This window comes from Fukomys damarensis, unplaced genomic scaffold, assembly GCF_012274545.1.
Source record: "Fukomys damarensis isolate Sample0158 unplaced genomic scaffold, DMR_v1.0_HiC HiC_scaffold_26, whole genome shotgun sequence".
NCBI classification, from domain to species: Eukaryota; Metazoa; Chordata; class Mammalia; order Rodentia; family Bathyergidae; genus Fukomys; species Fukomys damarensis.
This window is the reverse complement of record NW_022900938.1, coordinates 34,639,120-34,661,210: the sequence shown is the minus strand read 5'-3', so window position 1 is coordinate 34,661,210 and position 22,091 is coordinate 34,639,120. Positions and strand designations below refer to the sequence as shown.

Below are 22,091 nucleotides of genomic sequence, written 5' to 3'. Positions count from 1 at the left end.
ACTACACTTTATATAGATTAATCTGCTAATAGTTGTAAAATGGCCTGGAGCAAAGGACTAAATGTGACAAAATTAGATGGTGCTGCTATAATGATTCAACAGAGAGACAAGGGGCTATGGGCCTAACTAAGGTAAAAGTAATATAAAAACGCAAATGGACATAAGAGATATTACATAATTATAAAACTGATAAATCCTAGTAACATATATATAAGGAATGGAGAAGTAAAGGAGATGAAGGAAAAAATTATGATGTTAAGGTTTAGTCTAGGAGACTGGAGGAACTCTGATACTTTTATTGGAAGGAGTCATTTTTAGAGAAAAGATAAATTATATTTTGAGTACACTGAGCTTTGAGAATAAAAATAATCACCCACTTACAGTAATAATTTCATATGTAAAAAATTTTATGTGATTATATGAAAGTTTTCTTTCAAGAAAGCAGAAATAGAAGAACTACTTCCAAATTAAGTTTTAGAGGGAAACATAAGGAGACTATATAGGCTTTTTTTAATGTTGGCTGCCTTACTTGACATTGACATTACTCAAATTACTTACCTACTCTAAGACAATAACCTTAACAGCAAATTGGTTGTAACACTATCTATGACATGGAATTTGGGAGGAGTTAAATAACTGTTCTGAAAGCAACTAACACTGTTTTTAAATAAAAACATTTTGGGAAGACTAAGGATAAATATAAACAATTAACATAATTGTTTAATATGATGCAGGTACGTCTTATATCAATAAAAAGTAAAAAATGGGCTGGGGATTCTGCTGCCTGCCTCACAAGTGCAAGGACCCTAGTTCCATCCCCAGTACCCCCTCCCCCGCAAAAAAAGTTTGGTGCTGGGGATTGAATGCAGAGACTTGTGCAACTCAGGAAAGTGTTCTATCACTGAATTATACCTCTACTCCCAAAACTTGTTCTTGATGTTTATTTTCTTTTTTCCTTTTTTCTCTGATTTCCATTTTCTATAAGCATTTTTAAAAAGCTACACTATCACCAAGCATTCTTGAATTATATTTGTATACCAGTATGACAACCTACTTCATAAAACAAAGTGAGAAGAAGACCTCAATAGTTTTACCATTATGTATGCTTTATGGAATTTTTATCCAAATTTAGATAACTAAGTTATAAAAGCACTTGGTATATGAGTGATCAAAATATGCAGTAAATGTTTAAATTTTTAAAAAATTATGTAGTAAAAGATACATCGCCATTAATCTCCCTCAAACTACTTCCCCTTACTTCAAACAGACTTATCCCATCATTCTTGCCACTTTTTGAAGCAGTTCTGGAAGTCTTCTTTTATCTTTACTGAGTGTGATTTAAAAAAAATGGTGAAAGCACCTGCCAAATACCAGCCAATGAAAAGGTAGGCTCTTAAAAACATTATTGTATGTCCTCATCTATGGATATAGCATCAAGTAACTTCTGGCTCTTCTCTAATGTAAAAATGACAATGAAAAGTAGTAAATATTTTGAAATGATTAAGTACATTGAGGCAGCCATGATAGTACAACTAGACACTCATGAGGGAGAGTGCTTTGAAGATTAGTTGCAATGTATCCTTTAGTGTAATTAAAAATAATTAAACATTTACCATTTCTTGATCACATCTAATATTATTTATGCTAAGAATAACATGAATTCTAATCGGGATCAAAGAAAATCTTAAAAGAAAACAGGTGCAATGACCCTTAAACTTGACTTTCCCAATATTTAAATGTAGAACCTAAGATGATGGTTATGATTTATATCAAGATGTCCCCCAAGAGCCTCATGTGCTCAAAAGTAGGGCTTTTGGAAGGTGATTGACCGATGGCGTGACTTGCTGTTTGGAGATACTGTCTGAATAGAAGACACAAATAATGGGGCTGTGACCTGGAAGGGTGTATCTCCCTCCCTGGCTTCTCCTCTTTATCTCTGCTTCCTGGATTTGAGCAGCTTCTTCTCTGCTATGCCCATCTTCCACGCTGTCTATCCTTGGGGCCAAATGACCATGGGCTATAAACCAGAGTCAAAATAAACACCTCCTCCTTTAATTTGTTGGTGTGGTTATTGACCAGTGACAGGAAAGTGACTCAGACAGTGATCTTTTGATCAGCAAGGCAAATGTTTCATAATTTGTTTATATAATAATACAGTTCAATCAATAAATATTTGGACTAAGACAACAAAAAGCTATGTATTAGCTATGTTGATCAAATGTAACTTTTGTTTTTTGCAATTCTAGGGACTGAACCCAGGGCCTAGCATAAACTAGGCGGGTGCTCTACCCTACCACTGAGGTAAACCTCCAGCCCAGTAAATGTAATTTTTAAGACTTTTCTTATGATGAGAAAGAAGTAATACATCTACTTAAGTTTTATTTAGAGGATTCTTGGCTTGTAATACTTATAATTTTAAAGAACTTGTGGGCTGGGGATTTAGCTCAGTGGTTCCTCCGACTGCCTGGTATGCACAAGGACCCAAGTTCAATCCCCGGTACCAAAAAAAAAAAAAAAAAAAGAAGAGCTAAGATATTGAAGAACTTGTAAGACTAGAGAGAAAAGCTTTTAAAAAATGAACATCAATTCTAAGAACACAGAATCTATCTCACCATGGTTCTCCATGGTCTCTTAACCAAAAAAAGCTATTATATGTCTCAGAGTTTAGTTGTCCACATAAAATTTCCAGGCCAACTTATGATTTTTAAAGCTCACATTGGTATCAGCATAAATCTGACTATTATGAAAGAGTCTATATATGGAAACAATGAAGAGTGAGAAGGAAAGGAAATCATATCTGGGACAAAGGGCTAAAACTTAGCTATGGAAAGTATCTTTTAATTATGAGGATCAAAGGGGTCACAATGGGAAACCTCCAGCAATTAATCCTTTCGGTAATATTACTACAGTACTTACAATTTACTTATAACTTTTGAGGCCAAACCTATTTTGAAGAAATGATATGCCTAACTTATTAGATTCATCAGGTAGTCAGAATTATGTATGTGTATGAATTTGATGAATGTCTGCTAGTTCTTTATTGTAAAAAATAACAAATAATTTAAAGGAAATTTTAATCTGATTTCTTTCGTCCAAAAATATTTCTTAAATTTTGAATTATTTTCTCACATTAATAAGATACAAAAATTCTGCAATCTATTTTACTTTCAATAAATGCTCATAATATACTACTTTAAGATATGTCTAAGAAGTATTAGTAGTCATTTTCAAAGAGTCTATCTATAAAGAATAAAATGTATGACTTATAAATTCTGTGATTAAATAGGAGAGGTGAAACATAATTTCTATAAACAAATCCTAATTTAGTGTAATAATTACCCAGTAAAACACACTGAAAATTCAATATATGGTTGTCAAATTTATGAGGGGTACTATTTTAAAACAATTTATAATATTATGTGCTAAAAGGGAATATTCTGTATAGGTGACTAATTTTGCTTAGAAATGTTTAATTCTTGCCATGGAAACAGCTCTACTTACCAAATGAAGCAGATTACCTATAAATGGTATCTTTTTGTGGGGTAATTACAGTTCTGAAAATCAAATTATAAACCTGTCATAATATCTGTCAGAAGATGAATGTATATGATCCAGTGGTTTACATCCAGTACATTCCTTTAGTACTAGTTAATTGGGAGGATGAGGCAGAAGGACTGCTTGAAGCTAAGAATTTGAGATTAGCCTAAGGAACACAGTGAGACTCATCTCTCTGGAAAAAAGGTACAATATTATGAAATTATTTCTACAACAAATCTCAATGTAGTGTTTTCAGTTCAGTTATCCTAAAAATAGTAAAATTCATTACAATGAATTCTTGGATATGACACCACAAGCACAACAAAGGCCAAAATAAAAAAGTGAGATCACATCCAACAAAAGCTCTGGGTCTGAGGATTTAGCTCAGTGGTTCCACCACTTGCCTTGCAGTACAAGATCCTGAGTTCAATCCCTGGTACCAAAAAACAAAACAAAACAAAAGCCTCTGCACAGCAAAGGAAATAACAGATTGAAAAGGCAACTTAAAATGTGAGAAAATAGTTACAAACCATATATTTGATGAGGAGTTAATATCCCAAATAATTTTTTTTTTCTGGTACTCGGCATCAAACTCAGGACCTTGCGCTTGCTAGGCAGGTGCTGTGCCGCTGAGCTAAACCCTTAGCCCCAAATAACTCTTAACAACTCAATAATAACAACAACAACAAGAAAAACTAACAACTCAATAACAAAAAACAGATAATTAAAAATGTGCAAAGGATATGAATAGATATTTCCCAAAGACTTATAAAAAGTAAGCACATATATAAAAAGATATTCAACGTCATTAATCATCTGAGAAATGCAAATCAAAACCACAATGAGACATCACCTCACACCTGCCCATTAGGATGGCCATTAGGATGGCCATTATAAAAGAAGGGAAGGGAAGGTGAAAGGAAAAAAAAAGGGGGAAGTGTTGGTAAGGATATAGAGAAATTAAAATGCTTCTGGACTGTTGGTGGGAATATAAAATGGTGCAAACACTATAGAAAATAATGAAAGTTCCTCAGAAAAATAAATATAGAGCTACTTATAATAATTGAAACAGTCTCAAGGAGATATATGAAGCATTTTTACAATAGCCAAATGGTGGAAACAAGCCAAGAAGAGGAACTAAGTAATCTAGATTAAAAAAAAGGGAATTCTGCCATAAGGACAACAAGAGTGAACCTTGCAGATACTATGCTAAGTGAAGTAAGCCAGTCACAGAAGGTCAAATTCTACATGATTCTAACTGTATGAGGTATCCAAAATGTCAAACTCATAGGAGCAGAGTAAGATGGTGATTGTCAAGGGGTGGAGAGGAAAAAATGGGAGTATTACTCTTTTTTTTTTTTTCAGCTTTAAGAGAGTATTACTCTTAAACTGCATGAAGTTTCAGTTACCCAAGATGAGTAAGTTTTAGAGAGTTGCTATAAAAACATCATGCCTATAGTCAACAACATTGTATAATATACTATAAAAAATTAAGAGAGTAGCTCTTACCAAAATTAAAAAAGAAAAAGAAAAATTATTTTTCTTTAATTCTTTATATATACATATATATAGTGTATATATACAGTGTGTGTGTGTGTGTATATATATATATACTATATATATATATACTGTGTATATATATAGTATATATATATATATATATATATTATATATATATATATGTGTGTGTGTGTATATGTATATACACACACACACACACACACACACCTATATACATACTGTTGCTGCTAGGGGAAGCAAGGACATTCTGTGTAACCCTCCATGACAAAAAACTCCTGGAAGCTTGTATTTGTGATCCTCTGGATTTTTCCCTACTTGATCTTTGCTGATTTTGCTTTGTTTCCTTTTGCAGTAATAATTCAAAGCTATTAGCAAAAGTTTATTCTGAGTTCTTTGAGTCATCCTAGTGAATAACTAAACATAAAGGTGGTCTTGTGTCCTGTGATCCATTATAGATGGATCAGAGATCAGAGGATCTCTTGACTTTTCCTTCAACAAGAAGAATTTTAGGTACCTTAGGGTTCTCCAGCCTCAGTACCCTAATCTACTCACGAAATCATTCCTCTAGTGCAAGCTGATTCACCTCATGATTTTAACTATCATTCATGTGCTAATAACACTCTGGTCTATATTTCTAGGACTGAACTCTTCTTCAGGCTTCAGGTTCCTAAATGCAATTGACTGTTGAACTTCTACAAGGGTACCTCAAATTCAACATGTACAAAAAGAATATATCATCATTTCTCATCTTCATATATTTCTTAATGACCCTTATGCCTCCAGTTATTTATTTATTCCTGACTTCTTTGTCTTAGTTAATAGAAACAGTACCATGCTGTCTTTCAAACCAGATAGCTGGAAATCAGTTCTATATACATTAACCTATACAGCCCATTTTCAAATCCTCCTAATTATTTTTCTAAATATTTGCTGAATCTTTTCCTATTTCATCAAATTATTATTGCTCTACTTTCAGAAACCTCACAGCTTACCTATACTATTGCAATACTTCATGCCTTATCCTTGCATCTCTGGCAATGCACTCGCCTGTCTCTAATCCCCACAAAGCTGTCAGAGCAAACCATTAAAAAATCCTGTCTGAACATTCTGACCCTATTTATTTTAATGCTTTACTTGGGTCCCATCAGCAAAGAATAACAAAAATCCTAGTTCATCATTCTTAAGTGTGAGACTCTCCAGCAACAATGAAGAACTTGTAATTCCCTTAAAACAAGTTCCATTTTCAAATTTCTGTACCATTTTCATGTCATTCTATCTTCCCGGAAAATTCTTCTTTAGATTCTCCCCCTGATTAATATTTATCTCTGCTTGTAAGCCTAAGATACTAACCTTGATCTTAGCCAAAAGGTTGAAAAGCAATCGTAAGCCTAACATAATAGGCCCATAAACCCTCTGTAAAAGTTAATTCCTCAGAAAGTCTAATGCCCTTCCATTGAAGATACCTGGTACCTTGTAAATACTCCTTCTTATCAAATTAGTCAACACACTATATTTTCTTTTTTGCAAATTGTTCACATACAGAAGATTTTCAGTGCCTTATTCATTTGGATGAAAATTACTTGGAACTAGGAGAATAACAGGTGTTTGAGAAATATATCATTTTCACTAAATCTGAAGATGCATCCCCGCCCCCCAGTACTGGTGAAAGAACCCAAGGCCTTGTGCATTGTAGACAACTGATCTACCACTGAGCTAGCATTCCTACCCCTTTAAAAACTGTTATTGTGAGATAGGGACTTGGCAAATTGTCCAGGATGGCCCTGAACTTTCAATTTTCCTGCTTCAGCTTCTTCAGTAGTAGTGATTACAGGCTTGTATCACAATACTTGCCTTCCAATGATACTTTTTTTTTTTTTTTGGTGGTACCGGGGATCAAATTCGGGTCCTTGCGCTTGTGAGGCAGGCCACCAAACCGCTGAGCTAAATCCCTGGCTCCCCAATGATACTTTCAATAGCATGAAATACTTTACAAATGTAACATGTTAATGGAATGAAAGAGAATACTTAAACTAAGAAACTGCATAGTTCTTTAGAAAATTCTCAAGTAATCACAATAATATATCACTTAATAATGAGGATACACTCTTGAAAAATGTACCATCAAGAGATTTTGTCATTTGGACATCACTGAAAATCCTTACATAAAATAAGATGACTATGCAATATAATCTTACAGGATCAGTCATGTGATTAGTCATTGACTGAAATGTCATTATGAAATGCACGACTGCACACATATACAGAGAAGAACCTATTTCTTTTATTCAGTTTGTTTTCTATGTATAGACATGATAGTCATCATTTACCAAACCAGCAGGAAAAACTTCACAAGATAAACATGGTAATACTGTATTCATTTTTCAGATGAAGAAACTAAGGTAAGTAAATGTCAAAACTGAATTCAAGGTCAGGTGCACTGAAACAAGCCTATAATCCCAGGCTGAGGCAGGAAGTTTACAAGCTTATGATCAGCCTGGGAAACTTTGGGAGATACTGTCCCAAAATAAAAAATAAAAGGACTGGAGATGTAGCTCAGAAGTAGAGATTCTGATTCAGAAGTTGAGAGTACTGATTCAATTCTCACTACGGCAAAAATAAAACAAACATAAAACTACAAGTAATTTCAAGTTAAAATAATTTGAGTTCAAATTCTGTATTATTTTTCAATATGCAACACAGTTCTAGTCCTGAAAAATCAGCATAAACTTGATTACCTCATCTTCACAGATATCAGTTTTCTTTCCTTTTTTGTCCTCTTTATCATCCTCCTCCTCCTCATCTTCATCAGCTTGGTCATCACTATCATCATCATCATCATCATCATAGTCACTGTCTCCTCCCTTCCTTCTTCGCTTGCGGCCTGGAGTAGGGGTGCCCAACGGATGTTGCTCCTCTCCAAGATCAAGGCCCCCTGAAGAATCTCTTTTACCTGTTTTCTTAGCATGAATGATTCTGAGCCTTTAAATATTATAAAAATTGATATTGTGGATTACAAAGTTACTTTTTATATTTTTAAAGAACATAAGATGAGTTTTAAGCAAAAATACTTATGATACTCCTCTCCTGGGAAGCGATGTATCAATGGCAATACAAATTAGAATTGAAGAAATTTAAGAAATATATAAATTTAATTTTATACTAACTTCCAAATTATCTCATCTTTTGGCAATTAAAACAATGTTTTAAAAATCAACTCTAAAATCTGAAAAGGTTAGTTCTAACAATGGCCAAAATACAATTCCTGGGGATTTAGCTCAGTGGTGCTGCCACCTGCCTTGCAAGCGCAAGGTCTGGAGTTTAATACCTGGTACCAAAACAAAACAAACAAACAAACAAAAAACAACAAAAAACAAAATTAAAAAAGCCCCAAATTGTAATTTGTGATAATTTTACTATGTGACTAATTTTCAATTCAAATTATGGGAATAAACTATTTTATTAAAATACAAGTTTAGCAATTTTTCCATATTTCCTGGCAATTTTAATGTTGAGTAAATTTTAAACTATAAAAGCCAATTTTAATTAGAAAGTAAGAAAAAAGGTGGGCTGGGTATGGTGGTGCATGCCTGTAACCTCAGCACTCTGGGAGTCTGAGGCAGGAGGATCTCAAGTTTGAGCCAGCCTGGATAACTCAGAGACATAGCAATTACTCTGTCTCAAAACATAAACCAAAAAGGGTTGGGGATATAACTCAGCAGAAAGGCCCTTGGTTAAATCCTCAGTACTGAGACAAAAAAAAGTAGTAGTTCTGAGCAAGTCCTAATAATGATAAAAGCAACATGATAGCAAAAAAAAAAAATCTTAGAAATGTGATTGTTTTTTTCCCAAAGAAAAAAGAGAAAAACTGAATTTCTTGTAAGTTTTCAGTTTATAAGCTCAATGAATTATGTATTTTTTGCCCACTGCAAATTCCGGCTTGAGTTTTATTAATTTCATATTTCATACAAATTAAACAATACCATTCTTTTGAAAAAGTACAAATTCTGTCTTTGCAATTCTTGTATATAACTAGGAACTTGTACAAAACAAAAACAGTACATTTTAATAAAACAGAACTTACTTGCGGAGTTTACCTTCTACTACCCATTTATCTCTCCTCAAGTTTGACATATAATCGATGTTCTTGTCAATTTCACTGCCAATACAAAAATTTATTTAAAGACATACATTACTCCATTTATACAATATATTAACTTACTATGCAAATTAATACATTTTTCTTAAGTGAAATGATATGATTAAGTAGGGCATTTTTGCGGATTTTGCCAGAGTAGCAAAAAGAAATGAAAAATTATATTAATGTAACATCATAATATATATATATACTTAAAATTATATATATAATTTAAATATATGTAAAAGTCTACTATACATATTTAAAAAATATTTATAGCTAAGTGTCTGGATAATTCCATGAATGGTTAATAAGGAAATCCGTTATGTGTTCTAAAAGATGTTAGGGGAAAAAAAATTCTAGATTTTCAGTGATATTAGATTTTGGCATTAAAGCAGAAAAAATATAAAATAAAGTTCTAGTACATAAAAATTACTACATGAAATAGGTGACAATGGCTACAGGATATATATATATAATTCTAGTGGCCACTTTTGAATGATTATGGTTGTGTAATTTAAATTTTCTTCTTGGTGCTAGTCTTTCTGTACACTTGATCTTAGTCAAGAAGTGATTGGTGCTAGTCTATATAACTTCTAAATTTTCTCTTTTTTGGTACTGGGGATAGAACTCGGGTCCTTGTGCTTCGGGGCAGGAAGTGGAACCACTGAGCTAAATCCCCAGCCCTAACTTCTAAATTTTCTATAAGCAATTTATATTCCTTTGTAAGTAATCAAATTTAAAATAGAAAAGAATCTTACCAGAAAACCCAAGCATATGCTTACCTCACCACGCTCTTGCTACATGCCAGTTCATTGATCAGGAAAGCCAGGATTGAGGCTTTTTGTGCTGGAGTGTGAGCCTGAAAAGCTTTGGTCTTCAAGCTTTCAGTAAGCTCAGTTTGTCCACAGTGGACTTCCATAAAAATTTGCAAAATCTCTGACACATTGTCACGATTCACACCAACATTTAGTAAATGTTCTCCAAGAGCTGTTTTGGCCTATGAAAGTTTGGAATTTTTATAAGTATTTGTCATAACCATTCATAACATAAGAACAATAAGATTAAAAATACTAGTTTATATATTCTAGACACTACTGATAAAGGTTTTATTCACAATTATAAAGTGGAGATAAAAATAGGCAACAGATTATAGCCAAACACTCAAGTGCTTATATTGTGTTCCTTCCTCAAATCTTACTTTAAATAGGCAACGACATATATACTTGTGGGAAACAGGAATTTTAAACCATCTAGTAAGGTTTTTTTGATTACATAAATTGTATCAAGCTTTTCCCAGGCTTTACAGTATCCAGACACTTAATTAGTAATAGCAGAAAGAGAGAGCAGTTCAAAAACATTACTATTGTTTTCTACCTTTGTGGTATGGTGGATTTTATTGTTTTCTATACTGAACAGGGATATAGAGGAAATACAGTGCATCTGGAAGCTTCACTACCTTCAATATTATCTGGAGTTGAAAGCTTTATTCTCTACAATATTATTTGGAGCAAAATTACTGGAATGTATATTCTAATTGGGCTTTAGATAAATTTGAACTTATTGAATATCTTCTGAGCAAAACAGAATCTTAAGATGATGGTATGTAGATCCCTTGGTTAGGCTGTTATCCATAGTTAACGAGTGAGACAAAGTATAATTTCAGAAGGCACACCAATAAGTTCTACTTGCTTTATGAATTATGAATTCTCTTTTTGATGAATACATCACTTAGGTAATTTCCTTAAATCAACTTGGTTTCTGCCTACAGCTAGAGAAAAAAGAGTAATCCCTTAAACTTTATAACCAGGTTCTTCTGTTTGCATCAAACTAATACAAATCTACTTTTAACTTTGAGACATTATATAGAAATACTGGATCAGTCTACACAATCTGCTAATATGTTAAAGTTAGCTATAAATGCACCGATAGTATGTATTTAAAACAATTTATTATTATTATTATTGTAATTTTACCTTGTATCCTGTAATTAGACCTGGATCACATACTGCAGCTGAGAGGAGCCTCACAAGCAAGTCTTGTACTTCACCCATGCTGTCCCCTATATTTAGCAATCCTTCTTGAAGAACACTCAGGTTTGGAACATCAACATTCACATCAAAGCCCAAAACTTTACCAAAGTTTTGTAAGAATTGCACCACCATGAGGCAGTCTGAAAATGTACTTCCAGAGAGAACAAGTCCTGGAATACGAGGCAACGCTGGCAAAGGCTGAAAACCATAATAAAAAAGAAATATAAAAATAAAATTTAAAATAATTTAAAAATTTTTAAAGTTTCTACATTTGGAAATGAAATAATGTGCTATCTTTCTTTCTTTTGTATACTAGATGTATGTTTCCAGGGGCATTTCTCTAACCTACATGATACGTAGGGTCTTAAAAACAAGTACCTATCAGTAAATTCTGGTTGAACTCAAATTGAAATTAAATATGAATTTTAACTAACTTATACATTGATAAAACATAAGTTAAATTATTAGGCAAAAATTTAATATAAGATGTAAACATTCTATGGACATACTCAGCACATGCATTGATTAGAAGTTAATGGTACAGATGTTTAAAATCCACACTTTTTTGACAGCTCAGAAACTAGCAGCATGAGGGGCTTTATGATTGGAGAGAGAGGTACTCACTACAGCTAATGAATGCAGATAAGTTATTAGGTCAATATGACCAGAACTCATGATTATGTACATGAATCCAGTTATAATGCAAGGTTTTAGCTTGCTGTGTATTTAGTGAAGCAGTACTATGAGTTCAGTATTAAAATTAGAAAGCTGTCCTGTTGCTACATCTCAAATATGCTTCAAATTAACATTTTAATGACTAAATTATAGTACTTATTATCAATGATGTTTAAAAAATTCAGTAAATAGGTAATCTAAATTAAAAACATATTTGCCCATGAATAAGATTCAAAGAAAGTACTTTAAATTTTAATTGGAAAAAGGAGTGACATAAATATTTCTGTTTATCTGAATTGGTCTTTGTTTAAAAATGTTACTCCATCTTGTACTTGAAGTAACTACCCAAAGACTTTTCTATTAATATTGCATAGAAACATACAAATAGGGATAATAGTTTATACCATACAAATGTTTTGTGATGCATTTGAATACCAGTTAATTCTGAGCCTTCCATTTTTTGTGAACCATATCCTATACACATTTCAATACAATTCTAAAAATTTATATAACAAAGATAATAAAGGTATGGCCTAAAATGGACTTATAAATTTGAGATAGTACATATAAAGTGAAAATAAAAGATGCAAAAAAATAAATCTCACTTAGGATTTTAAAAACTTATTCACTACAATTTTATGAATGTGTTAAATACTTTATAACAGTATACCAATACTCTGCTTAGGAAAATTTAAACATCTGTACAAATAAAAATAGTAAATATTTATTTTTACTTAAAAGCATTTATGCTAAGTAAATAAATAGATTGTTAACATAATTTAATCCCTTCTGGGGTACTAAAAGTTTACTTCAAGCACATTAAAAAGGAACTTATATAAATTAGGGAGACAATAACCATTTGTATAACATGAATATGGCACATAAATAAATACAGATGCTACTGACCAAATACATTTACATTATATAGTGCAGTGGTGAGTGATATGCATTATTGATATAATTGTGAAAAAGTATCATCTTATTAACTTGTGACAAAACAAAATTAATTTCTATTCAAAAGTATATCATATGCCAGTTGTCAAAATTATTTTGATCCTTCTAAATTTCTATTTTCATTTATTATAGCAATATTATGCATCTGTAAAGTACTATAGAAAAGAATAATGCATCAAATTCTGTGGTTTCACATGATTTTTTGGAATAAAGGTTCATAAACAGCATGCACTCTGAAGTTTAACAAACTACAGCTTGAATACAAATTGTTAATTATTAGCTATTTAATCATGCACAAGCTCCTTAACCTCTTTTGTGTCTCGATTTTCTCATCTGTAAATGGAGATAAATACTAGCTCCACAGGATTATGTTGAGGATTAGATGAAATCATATAATTAAGAGTTCATATAGACACTTAGCTTAGTACCTGGAATATAAATACACTCTTTAAAAGTTAGCTACCATTTAAAGAAATCTCTGTATGAACATTAAAAATAGGGAATCCTATAATAAAACTAAAAAGAAAAGTAAAAGAGAAAAGGCAATGATGTAAGATTAAAATAATCCTTAATTCTGAAGATGAAAATGGTCCCTGAACATATTTAAATTGCTTCTTGCTCTTGTAGTCTTATCTTATTCTTTTTTTTCATTATTTAGAGAATACTTTATTACTTTCTGTAATCAAACCCATGTAGATATGACCTTACATATTTAATACAGTGTGTTACCCCTGTACAAATGGAAAAAAAATTAACATTTCTAGACCAATATGGCTGTCAATTTCTGTACAATGCCAACTCAACACAGTAAATTGGGATAACTTTTTCTAAAGTTGACAGCACAGTTAAAGTTTTCAAAAATTCAAATTATATGTGTGTGTGTGTGTGTGTGTGTGTGTATATATATATACATATATATTTATAGTTATATAAAAAGAACAGAGATTTCTTTAACTGGAATACCAAATAGTTTCTCTGGTGTGAAAAACTATAATAGTATACAAGATCCTAATGAGATAATTAATAATTTGAATTAGGAAGTAAAGGGCTAAAGGTGTAGGGAAAGTGGGAAGGGTGGGGGAAAGGTAATAAGGGAGAGGAAAAAATGGAAATAAAGTGTTTGTAAATGTGGAGGGGAGGAGGGGGTAAAGGAGGGCAGGGACAAGGGGTAAAAATGAGAATCAAGGCCCATCATGTAAAGGTACAGGATCCCAATAATGAATGTAACTGTACTGTATACCTAGATTGTACCAATAAACTCAATAAAAAGAAAAAAAGAGTTAGCTACCATTACTGAAGCACTGAAGGAGGTTATAAATTATGTATCCTAATTTATTTAAAGATTTATGGAGTAAGGGTAGAGTTAGATCTTTCTATGCCTGAATACCTGAGAAGGACCAAAAGAAATATGGATATATTATTTACTTCTATGACTCATCTTAGTAGATTTCTAATGCTTCTACTAACATTAAAAAGGTTTGTAGTACTCCAATTATATACTGAAAACTGCCACTGTCAGTACAGGAACTTCAGAGAGGTTTACTGGCGGCCTCCCAGAAGTGAATCCACAGTTTTAGATTAAAAAAAGTAAGAGCTTTCAGAATGGCAGCTCTGTCAAAGGAATTAGGTGAAAAAAAAAAAAATTAAACCATTAGTGAAATGGCTTACATGATATATAAATTACCTTTTGGTCTGCTAAGCACATGTCTTCATTAGGCTTCTTTAGCTCCTTTGCCATTTCTAATTCTAATCTTCGTTGCTCTAGTTTACGTTCTTTATTTAATCTTTTTTCATCACGTTTTTCTTGCTTCAAACGTTCTTTTTCCTTAAAAATAAAATTCTCCTTAATCATTATAAATGTCTGAAAAAACTCTAGGTAAAATTTCAAAAATGATCAAAAGTATTATTTCCATGAAGAGGTTTAGGAATAAATTTAGAATAGCATAAAAATAGCTTATTTTGTTTGTATTTTTATCCTATGAATTTCAAAATAATCTTATAGCTGGCAGTATATAAAGTTACATACAATAAAAATAAATCTAAAAGATCTTATGACTAAATATTTAATATCAATATTAGATCCAGTACACACTATTCTATTATTCAAATTTGTTCAATGCTCTGCCAGGTTGTGAAAACACAATATATATTTAAAAAACAAGAATGCAAAACACACATAGTCAACTCTTTATTTATAAAATAAAAATTAGAATCAGTACAAATTTACATGTGGTTATAGGAAACAAAGAAAAATTTAGTAGGAAAGTGGAACAATGTTAATTTGCAAAAAAAAGTGTGAAATTGCAAGAGCAGTTCTCTCAAAGTGAACAAGCTAGTCTTAAGATAGCACCTATGATAAAATAAAAATATGATTTACCACTATAAACAAGACTTAAGAAAACATAAAATGGCACTTCTTAAGGTAGTTCCAAAAGCATTCAAAAAATGTTTCAATAAGCCAAAAGTATATAAATAATTGTCTTTTCTCCTTGTAGGGAACAATAGTCTGTCAGAAGAAATTAGGAAAATTTCCAGTATAATACCAGTATCATTACTTTATTGTCATATATCAAATATGATTCTCACTTATTTATAAAGCCATAATAGTAGAATCATCAGGCAATTCTACCTTATTACTTCCCAACCCCTTGCTGATTATGTTTATTATAAGGCTGATCATATCTCTTCCTTGATTAAAAAATTTATTTTCTACTAAAATAAAGCACAAGTCGTTAAATTCCAGACTCTTCTTTTCCAGTCTTATCTCACACTTCTATTTTCTATGTAGATTTAGTCAAATTATTTGCTATTACAGAGCACTTGTTTCCTTACCCACTTGTTTCCTTCCTTCTGTATCGGTTCACTCTGATTAGAAGTTCATTACTCCATATCTTGCATATCAAAATCCTAATTAAACACTACCACCTTCTTTCTATTAGCATTCCTATTAATTCTCATACCCTTTAACTATACGTTTAACATAAAACTTACAGCTTCTTGTATTTGATTAGTTATTTGTAGCCAAAACTACAGCATCTCCAATTTGATAACCAGTGGTAGTTGAACAATCTCACTGTTGCAAGAGGGAATAATCAAGTGAGAGATAGAGAAGAATGGAGAAGTGTGAGAGCTGACAACGCATTTTATGGTTAAAATATTGTTAGTAGTCTTAAGGCTATATATACATATATATATATATATTTTGTATTGGGAATCAAACTTAGGACCTTGTGCTTGTCAAGCAGGTGCAGTGCCAAGCTACAACCATGTTAGGAGATTTTTGACAATAAAAATTCTACAGCTGATTTTTAAAACAATTATAAGCTAAAAAGCAGAGGGTCTAAACCAAAAACTGAGGGTCTAATGATATAGAATACATATAATTTACATATAACAGTCCACAATGCACTAAAGTTTTTCAAATAAAATAATGAGGCAAAAGCCTGAAATGCAGTTATTACTAAATCTTACAAAAGGGCAGCAATGAGTCACCGGCAGAACTTAGATTTCTTTTCACCTAGAATTGGATTTTCAATTCTTAAACAATGAAATTTTACTCTAAGAATGTTTGCAAAGAAAGGAAGATTGAAGAGCTGGGCATGGTGGTGCATGCCTGTAATCCCAGCACTCAGGAGGCTGAGGCAGGAGGATCACTGTGAGTTCGAGACCAGCCTGGGCTACATAGTGAGTTCCAGGTCAGTCTCAACTATATAGTGAGACCCTGTCTCAAAAAACCAAAAAAAAAAAAAAAAAAAAACAAAGAAAGGAAGATTGAAATTTCTGATTTTTTATCAGAATAATTAATTAGGATCAGCAAAGAAAAAAGCTATTAAATACCTGAGATTTCATAGTAGCTATTATACATTTCCTACCATATAGAACCCAGACTTTTACTTATTTATTTATTAAGTTTACTGGTACATGTTTGGTATATAATACGATGATATTCATCATTGGAAATCTGCACCTTTACATGATATATCTTGGTTCTTTTTCCCCCCAATTCCTTGCCCTCCTTTCAACCCCTCCACCCCTTCCCTAGTTACAATGACTTTGTTTCCATTTTTTCCTTTTCTCATATTTATTCCTTTCCTCTCCTCCTTCCCCTTTCCTTTCCCCTTTGGACTTTTCCTATTTCAAATTATCTACTATACATTTTGATTCTATTTACACGTTCAATTCCTCATACTAGAGAAACTACTTGGTATTTAAACGTGTGTCCTATTTATTTCACTTGAGTATGGTTCTCAATGTGCATTTAGCTATAAATGTCTCTAGTTTCTCATTCTTTGTGGCTGCGTAGTACTCCATTTTATTTTTTTAAAAACCCACATCTTCTTTATCCAGTCTTCAGTTGATGGGCAATTGGGCTACTTCCAAGTTTTAGCTATTACAAACTATGCTACTATAAATACTACTGTGGTATGATTCTTTTACTTCTTTTGGGAAGATACCCAGCAGGGTCAAATGGGACCTGTAATCCTATTTTGTAAAGGTATCTCCATACTGATTTCCACAGTGGTTGCACCAGTCTGCACTCCCACCAACAAAAAAGAAGGGTTCCTTTCTCCCCACAACTCTGCCAGCATTTGTTATTGGTTGATTTCTTGGTAGCAGCCATTCTTTCTGAGGTGAGGTATTATTTTCATTTGCATCTCTTGAATGACCAGTGATACTGAACATTTTTCCATGTTTATTTGCTATTTCTACTTCTTTGTCTGAGAAATGTCTGTTCATTTCAGATGCCTACTTTTGGATTGGGTCTTTAAATTTGGAAGAGTTTTATTTTTTTTAAGTTGTTTACATATTCTAGATAGTAGACCTTTTCTGAGGAAAAGCTGGTAAACTTTTTTTCCCATATTGTGGGTTGTCTCTTCACTCTGTTGGGGGTTTCTCTTGCTGTGTAGAAGCTTTTTAGTAGATAAGACCCCAGTTGCTGTTTCAACAGCTGTGCAGGCCCCAGCCAGAGGTCTGCCCAGATACCATCAGTAAGTGTGCATAGGCCCCAGACTTAATGATCTTCATAAATGCAATTATCAATATAATAATTGAGACTATTATTCATTAAAACTTGAAAGTAGCACTTCTCAAAAAAAAAGGAAAAGAATCCATGGGACACTGATCCTGTTTTCACTATGTCAACTTCCCACTGACAGCAATGCTAGAGGTACACACACAGTTAACAGATATATTGGCAATGAGCTACAGTGCATGGAATGCCATGAGATAAATGTAGATAATATTCTTGGAGTATAAATTTTACCTATTGATATGTAACTTTCCAATTATAAAAGCATGGTTATAATATGGAATATAAATTTGTATCAGTATTTAGTATAAAATGAAAAGTTCCAGGAAATCTCAAAAATTGTGGAACCTTTATTAGTTTAAGACAAATATCCATTCTCATCTACCCTTTAATGGAAATATGGAGAATCAACTTAGTGTGAATTGTATAGGATTCATACAAATTATGTGTTTCTGGGATAAGACAACTAAAACTGGAGTTTCTAGTACCCCCTCTCAACCAGCAAATAATCTTTGGATTATAAATCTTTGGTATAGAAAGCCAGTTACAAACTGGCCCCATACAAGTTTTAGTCTTATATTTCATGATTCTCAGTGTATTTCCCATATTCCAGCAACAATGAGACACAATGCAAAATGAGAAGACAGTGTATCCACTTTTAAATTATTTTTTGGATTGTGAGGATGCTGATGATTCATGCAAACAAAAACAAAAACAAAAACAAGAAAGGTGTGTGTACAAGGTTAAAACTGCTTAGTCCTCTCTCTGCCCCAGCCCGTGAAGTCCTGTGAAGTCCTGTGTAGTCAAAGTGTACATTTGTATACATTATACTCTGTGTCTAAAATGTTCAGCTCCTCTTTTTACAAAATCTGTATTAATCCTCTTTTAAAATCTTCCCACAAGAGCACTTCAGACATTTTAATACTTTTTTTGCTTGTTTGTTTGGTGTTTTTTTGAGACATAGGCTCACTATGTAGTTGAGATTGACTTGGAACTCACAATGTAGCCCAGATTGGTCTCGAACTCACAGCAATCCTCCTGCCTCAGCCTCCCGAGTGCTGGGATTACAGGCATATATCACCATGCTTGGGTCTTAATAGCTTTGAGTTTCCATTTAACTTATAGCATCTGTTACATTGTGAAACAATTATTTATTTAGAGCTGATCTTTTCTACTTGAGTGTGAGCTACAGAGAGCAGAATAATTAATTGATTTGTTTCTTTATGGACCTATTCAATGTCTAATAGTATGATTTGCCAGATATCTTAAGAAAGCTGTAATAAATTTTTTCTCTCTGACTCTCTCAATCTTTTCTATCTTCCAGATTTCCTTTGTCTAAATGCTATTCTTTTAAAACCTTTTAATTTTTATCAGTACATGTTTACAGTACATAATGATTATTCATTGTAGGGAATCGGTACATTATATAACATATTTTAATTCCCTTTTCTCAATCCCCTTTTTATTTTTCCAGCATCAGATTCATTTATTTACTTATAAAGTTAATTATCATATATACAGATTAACAACCAGACCAATAGGACAAAAACATATTAAACACATAAAAGAGATTTACAGGGGACACTTTTAAATATATTATCCATGCGGGATTACAATACCCCCCCTTTCCCTATTATCTGTCTTTTATTTTCCATTTCATTTATATATTGAGTTTTTCATATAAAAGAAACCATGCAAGTAAGTATGTGTGTCTGATTTATTTCACTTAATATTATGGTCTCAAGGTACATCCATTTTCTTACAAATGACTCTAGTTTATCCTTAATGGCAAGTAGTACTCCACTGTGTATGTATACATCTGTTGATGGACATATAAACTGTTTCCAAGGTTTAGCTATTATGAATTGTGCTGCTATAAATATGGATATACATACATCACTGTGGTATGTCTTTAACTCCTTGGGGAAGATACTAGAGGGGAAATACCTGGGTCAAATGGAATTTCTAGTTTTACTTTTCTGAGGAATTTCTACACTGATCTTCATGGTGCCTTTATGAGTTTACAGTCCTACCAGGAATGGAGAAGGGTTCTTTTCTTTCCCACAACCTCACCAAAATTTGTTATTGGTTGATTTCTTGATAACAACCCTTCTTTCTGGAGTGAGATGAAATTTCAGTATTGTTTTAATTTGAATTTCTCAAATGACCAGTGATTTGAACATTTTTCCATGTACTGTTAGCCATTTGCATTTGTTCATCTGAGAAGTATCTATTCATTTCAGATGCCCATTTTTAATTTGTTCTTTAAATTTGATAGGCATCTAATAGTTTTGAGTTTATTAGTCCTTTTTCTAAGGAGTAGCTGCAAAATTTCCCATTCTGTAGGTTGTCTCTTCACTCTGTTGGTGGTTTCCTGTGCTGTGTAGAACCTTTTTAATTTGATATAGTTCTATTTGTTATTCTTGGTATTATTTCTGTGCACCTGGATTTTTGTTCATAAAGTCTTTGTCTATACCTATTCAAGTGTTTTACCTATCTACCCCTCCCCGCCAGTTCCGGCACCATTGAGCTATATCCCCAGCCCTAGTTTATTTATTTTGTCTTCCAGCAGATTAAGTGTTTTTATTCTAATGTGTAGATCTTCACTCCATTTGATTTTAATTTAGTGCATGGTGAGAGATATAAGTCTAGGGTCAAGCTCTGGCACATGGATAGCCAATTTGTCTAGCATCATTTGAAGAGGCTATCTTTCCTCCTCTAGTGAAAGGATTTGGCCCTTTTGTTAAAGATACATAGGTGAGTGTGCCTAGAGCTGTTTCTGCATCCTATGTTCTGTTCCACTGACCCACAAGTCTGTTTTCTTACCATACTGTTTTTATCACTGTAGGTTTGTAGCATAACTTGAAGTCCAGGATTGTGATGTCCCCTTTCTTGCCCTTTTGGGCAGGAATTGCTTTTGCTAGTCTATGTCTCTCCTGTTTCCACAAAGTTTTTAGGATGGCTTTCTCAATTTCTGTCAGCAGTACTATTGATATTTTGATTTGGATTGCATTAAATTTTTTTCTTCATTAAGTATATTGGTACATTTTAAGTATACAGTACAGTTACATTTATCATTGGGATCTTGTACTTTTACATGCCAGATCTTGGTTATCATTTTTTCCGCATTCTCCTGCCCTCCCTTCACCCCCCCCATTTACAAAGACTTTGTTTCCATTTTTTCCTTTTCTCATATTTTTTCTTTTTCCTTATTTCCTTTCCCCTGCTCTTCCCACTTTACCTACACCTTTAGTCCATTTCTTCCTCTTTCATATTATCATTTATACAATTTGGATCTTATTTATACTTTTAGTTTTTCACACCAGAGAAACTATTCAGTATTTATACATGTGTCTTATTTATTTCATGAGTATGGCCTCAATATTTGATTGCATTAAATTTATACAAAAGGCCATTTTGACCATATTTCTTCTGCCTGTTGAGGAACAGAGGATATTGTTCCATTTTCTGATATCCTCTTTGATCTCCCTTTCAGAGTAATACAGTTTTCATTGTAGAGGTCCTTCACTTCCTCGGCTAGGTTAATTCCTAAGTATTTCATTTTTCTTGATGCTACTGGAAAGATATTGATTCTCTAGTTTCCCACTGTATGAGTTTGTATCCCACTACACTACTGAATTTAGTTATTAGCTCTAGGAGTCTTACTTTGATCGAGTTTTTGGGGTCTTCTATGTAGAGGTTTATGTCATTGCAAGTAGTTATAATTTAACTTCTTCCTTTAAGATCCTTTTATTTCTTTCTTTTGTCTAATTGTAATGTTTCAAGAACTATATTGAATAGAAGTGGTGTTGGCAGATATTCTAGCCTTGTTCCTCTAAATATTATTCTTATTTCCTCTTATAAATGTCATCTTCTAACCTGAATGGATATATTTGGTTTGCTACAACACATAAAATCATTTAGGCATTTATTAAGTTGCTAAATGATTAGATATTTCTACTACCACAACAAAGATACAGTAGCACTTCAACTAGTCATTAAATATATTCAATACATATTTTATGTTTTGCATTTTCTTCTGTGGACAAAAATAAATTATATCTTCCTTTACATAAATATGTGATCCAAAAGCACAGTTCAATATATTTATTAAGAATATTTCATAAGAACCAAGATATATCATGTAAAAGTAAAAATTCTCAACGATGAATATCATTATATTGTATAACTAAAATGTAGCAGTAAA

At 32.5% G+C, this 22,091-nt stretch overlaps 1 protein-coding gene across 16 annotated transcripts in view; it reads right to left on the bottom strand.

Annotated features, from left to right (window-relative positions):
• Window positions 1-22,091, bottom strand: part of Baz2b (bromodomain adjacent to zinc finger domain 2B) — a 354,073-nt gene that overhangs the window by 31,287 nt on the left and 300,695 nt on the right. For all 16 annotated transcript variants that reach the window (XM_010606796.3, XM_010606795.3, XM_033756373.1 and 13 more), the window contains 5 exons: window positions 14,540-14,680; window positions 11,170-11,424; window positions 9,979-10,193; window positions 9,140-9,214; window positions 7,794-8,037 (listed from right to left, as the gene is read on the bottom strand). In XM_010606796.3, the coding sequence (XP_010605098.1) occupies window positions 7,794-8,037; window positions 9,140-9,214; window positions 9,979-10,193; window positions 11,170-11,424; window positions 14,540-14,680 (930 nt within the window). The remainder of the gene's footprint in view (window positions 1-7,793; window positions 8,038-9,139; window positions 9,215-9,978; window positions 10,194-11,169; window positions 11,425-14,539; window positions 14,681-22,091) is intronic.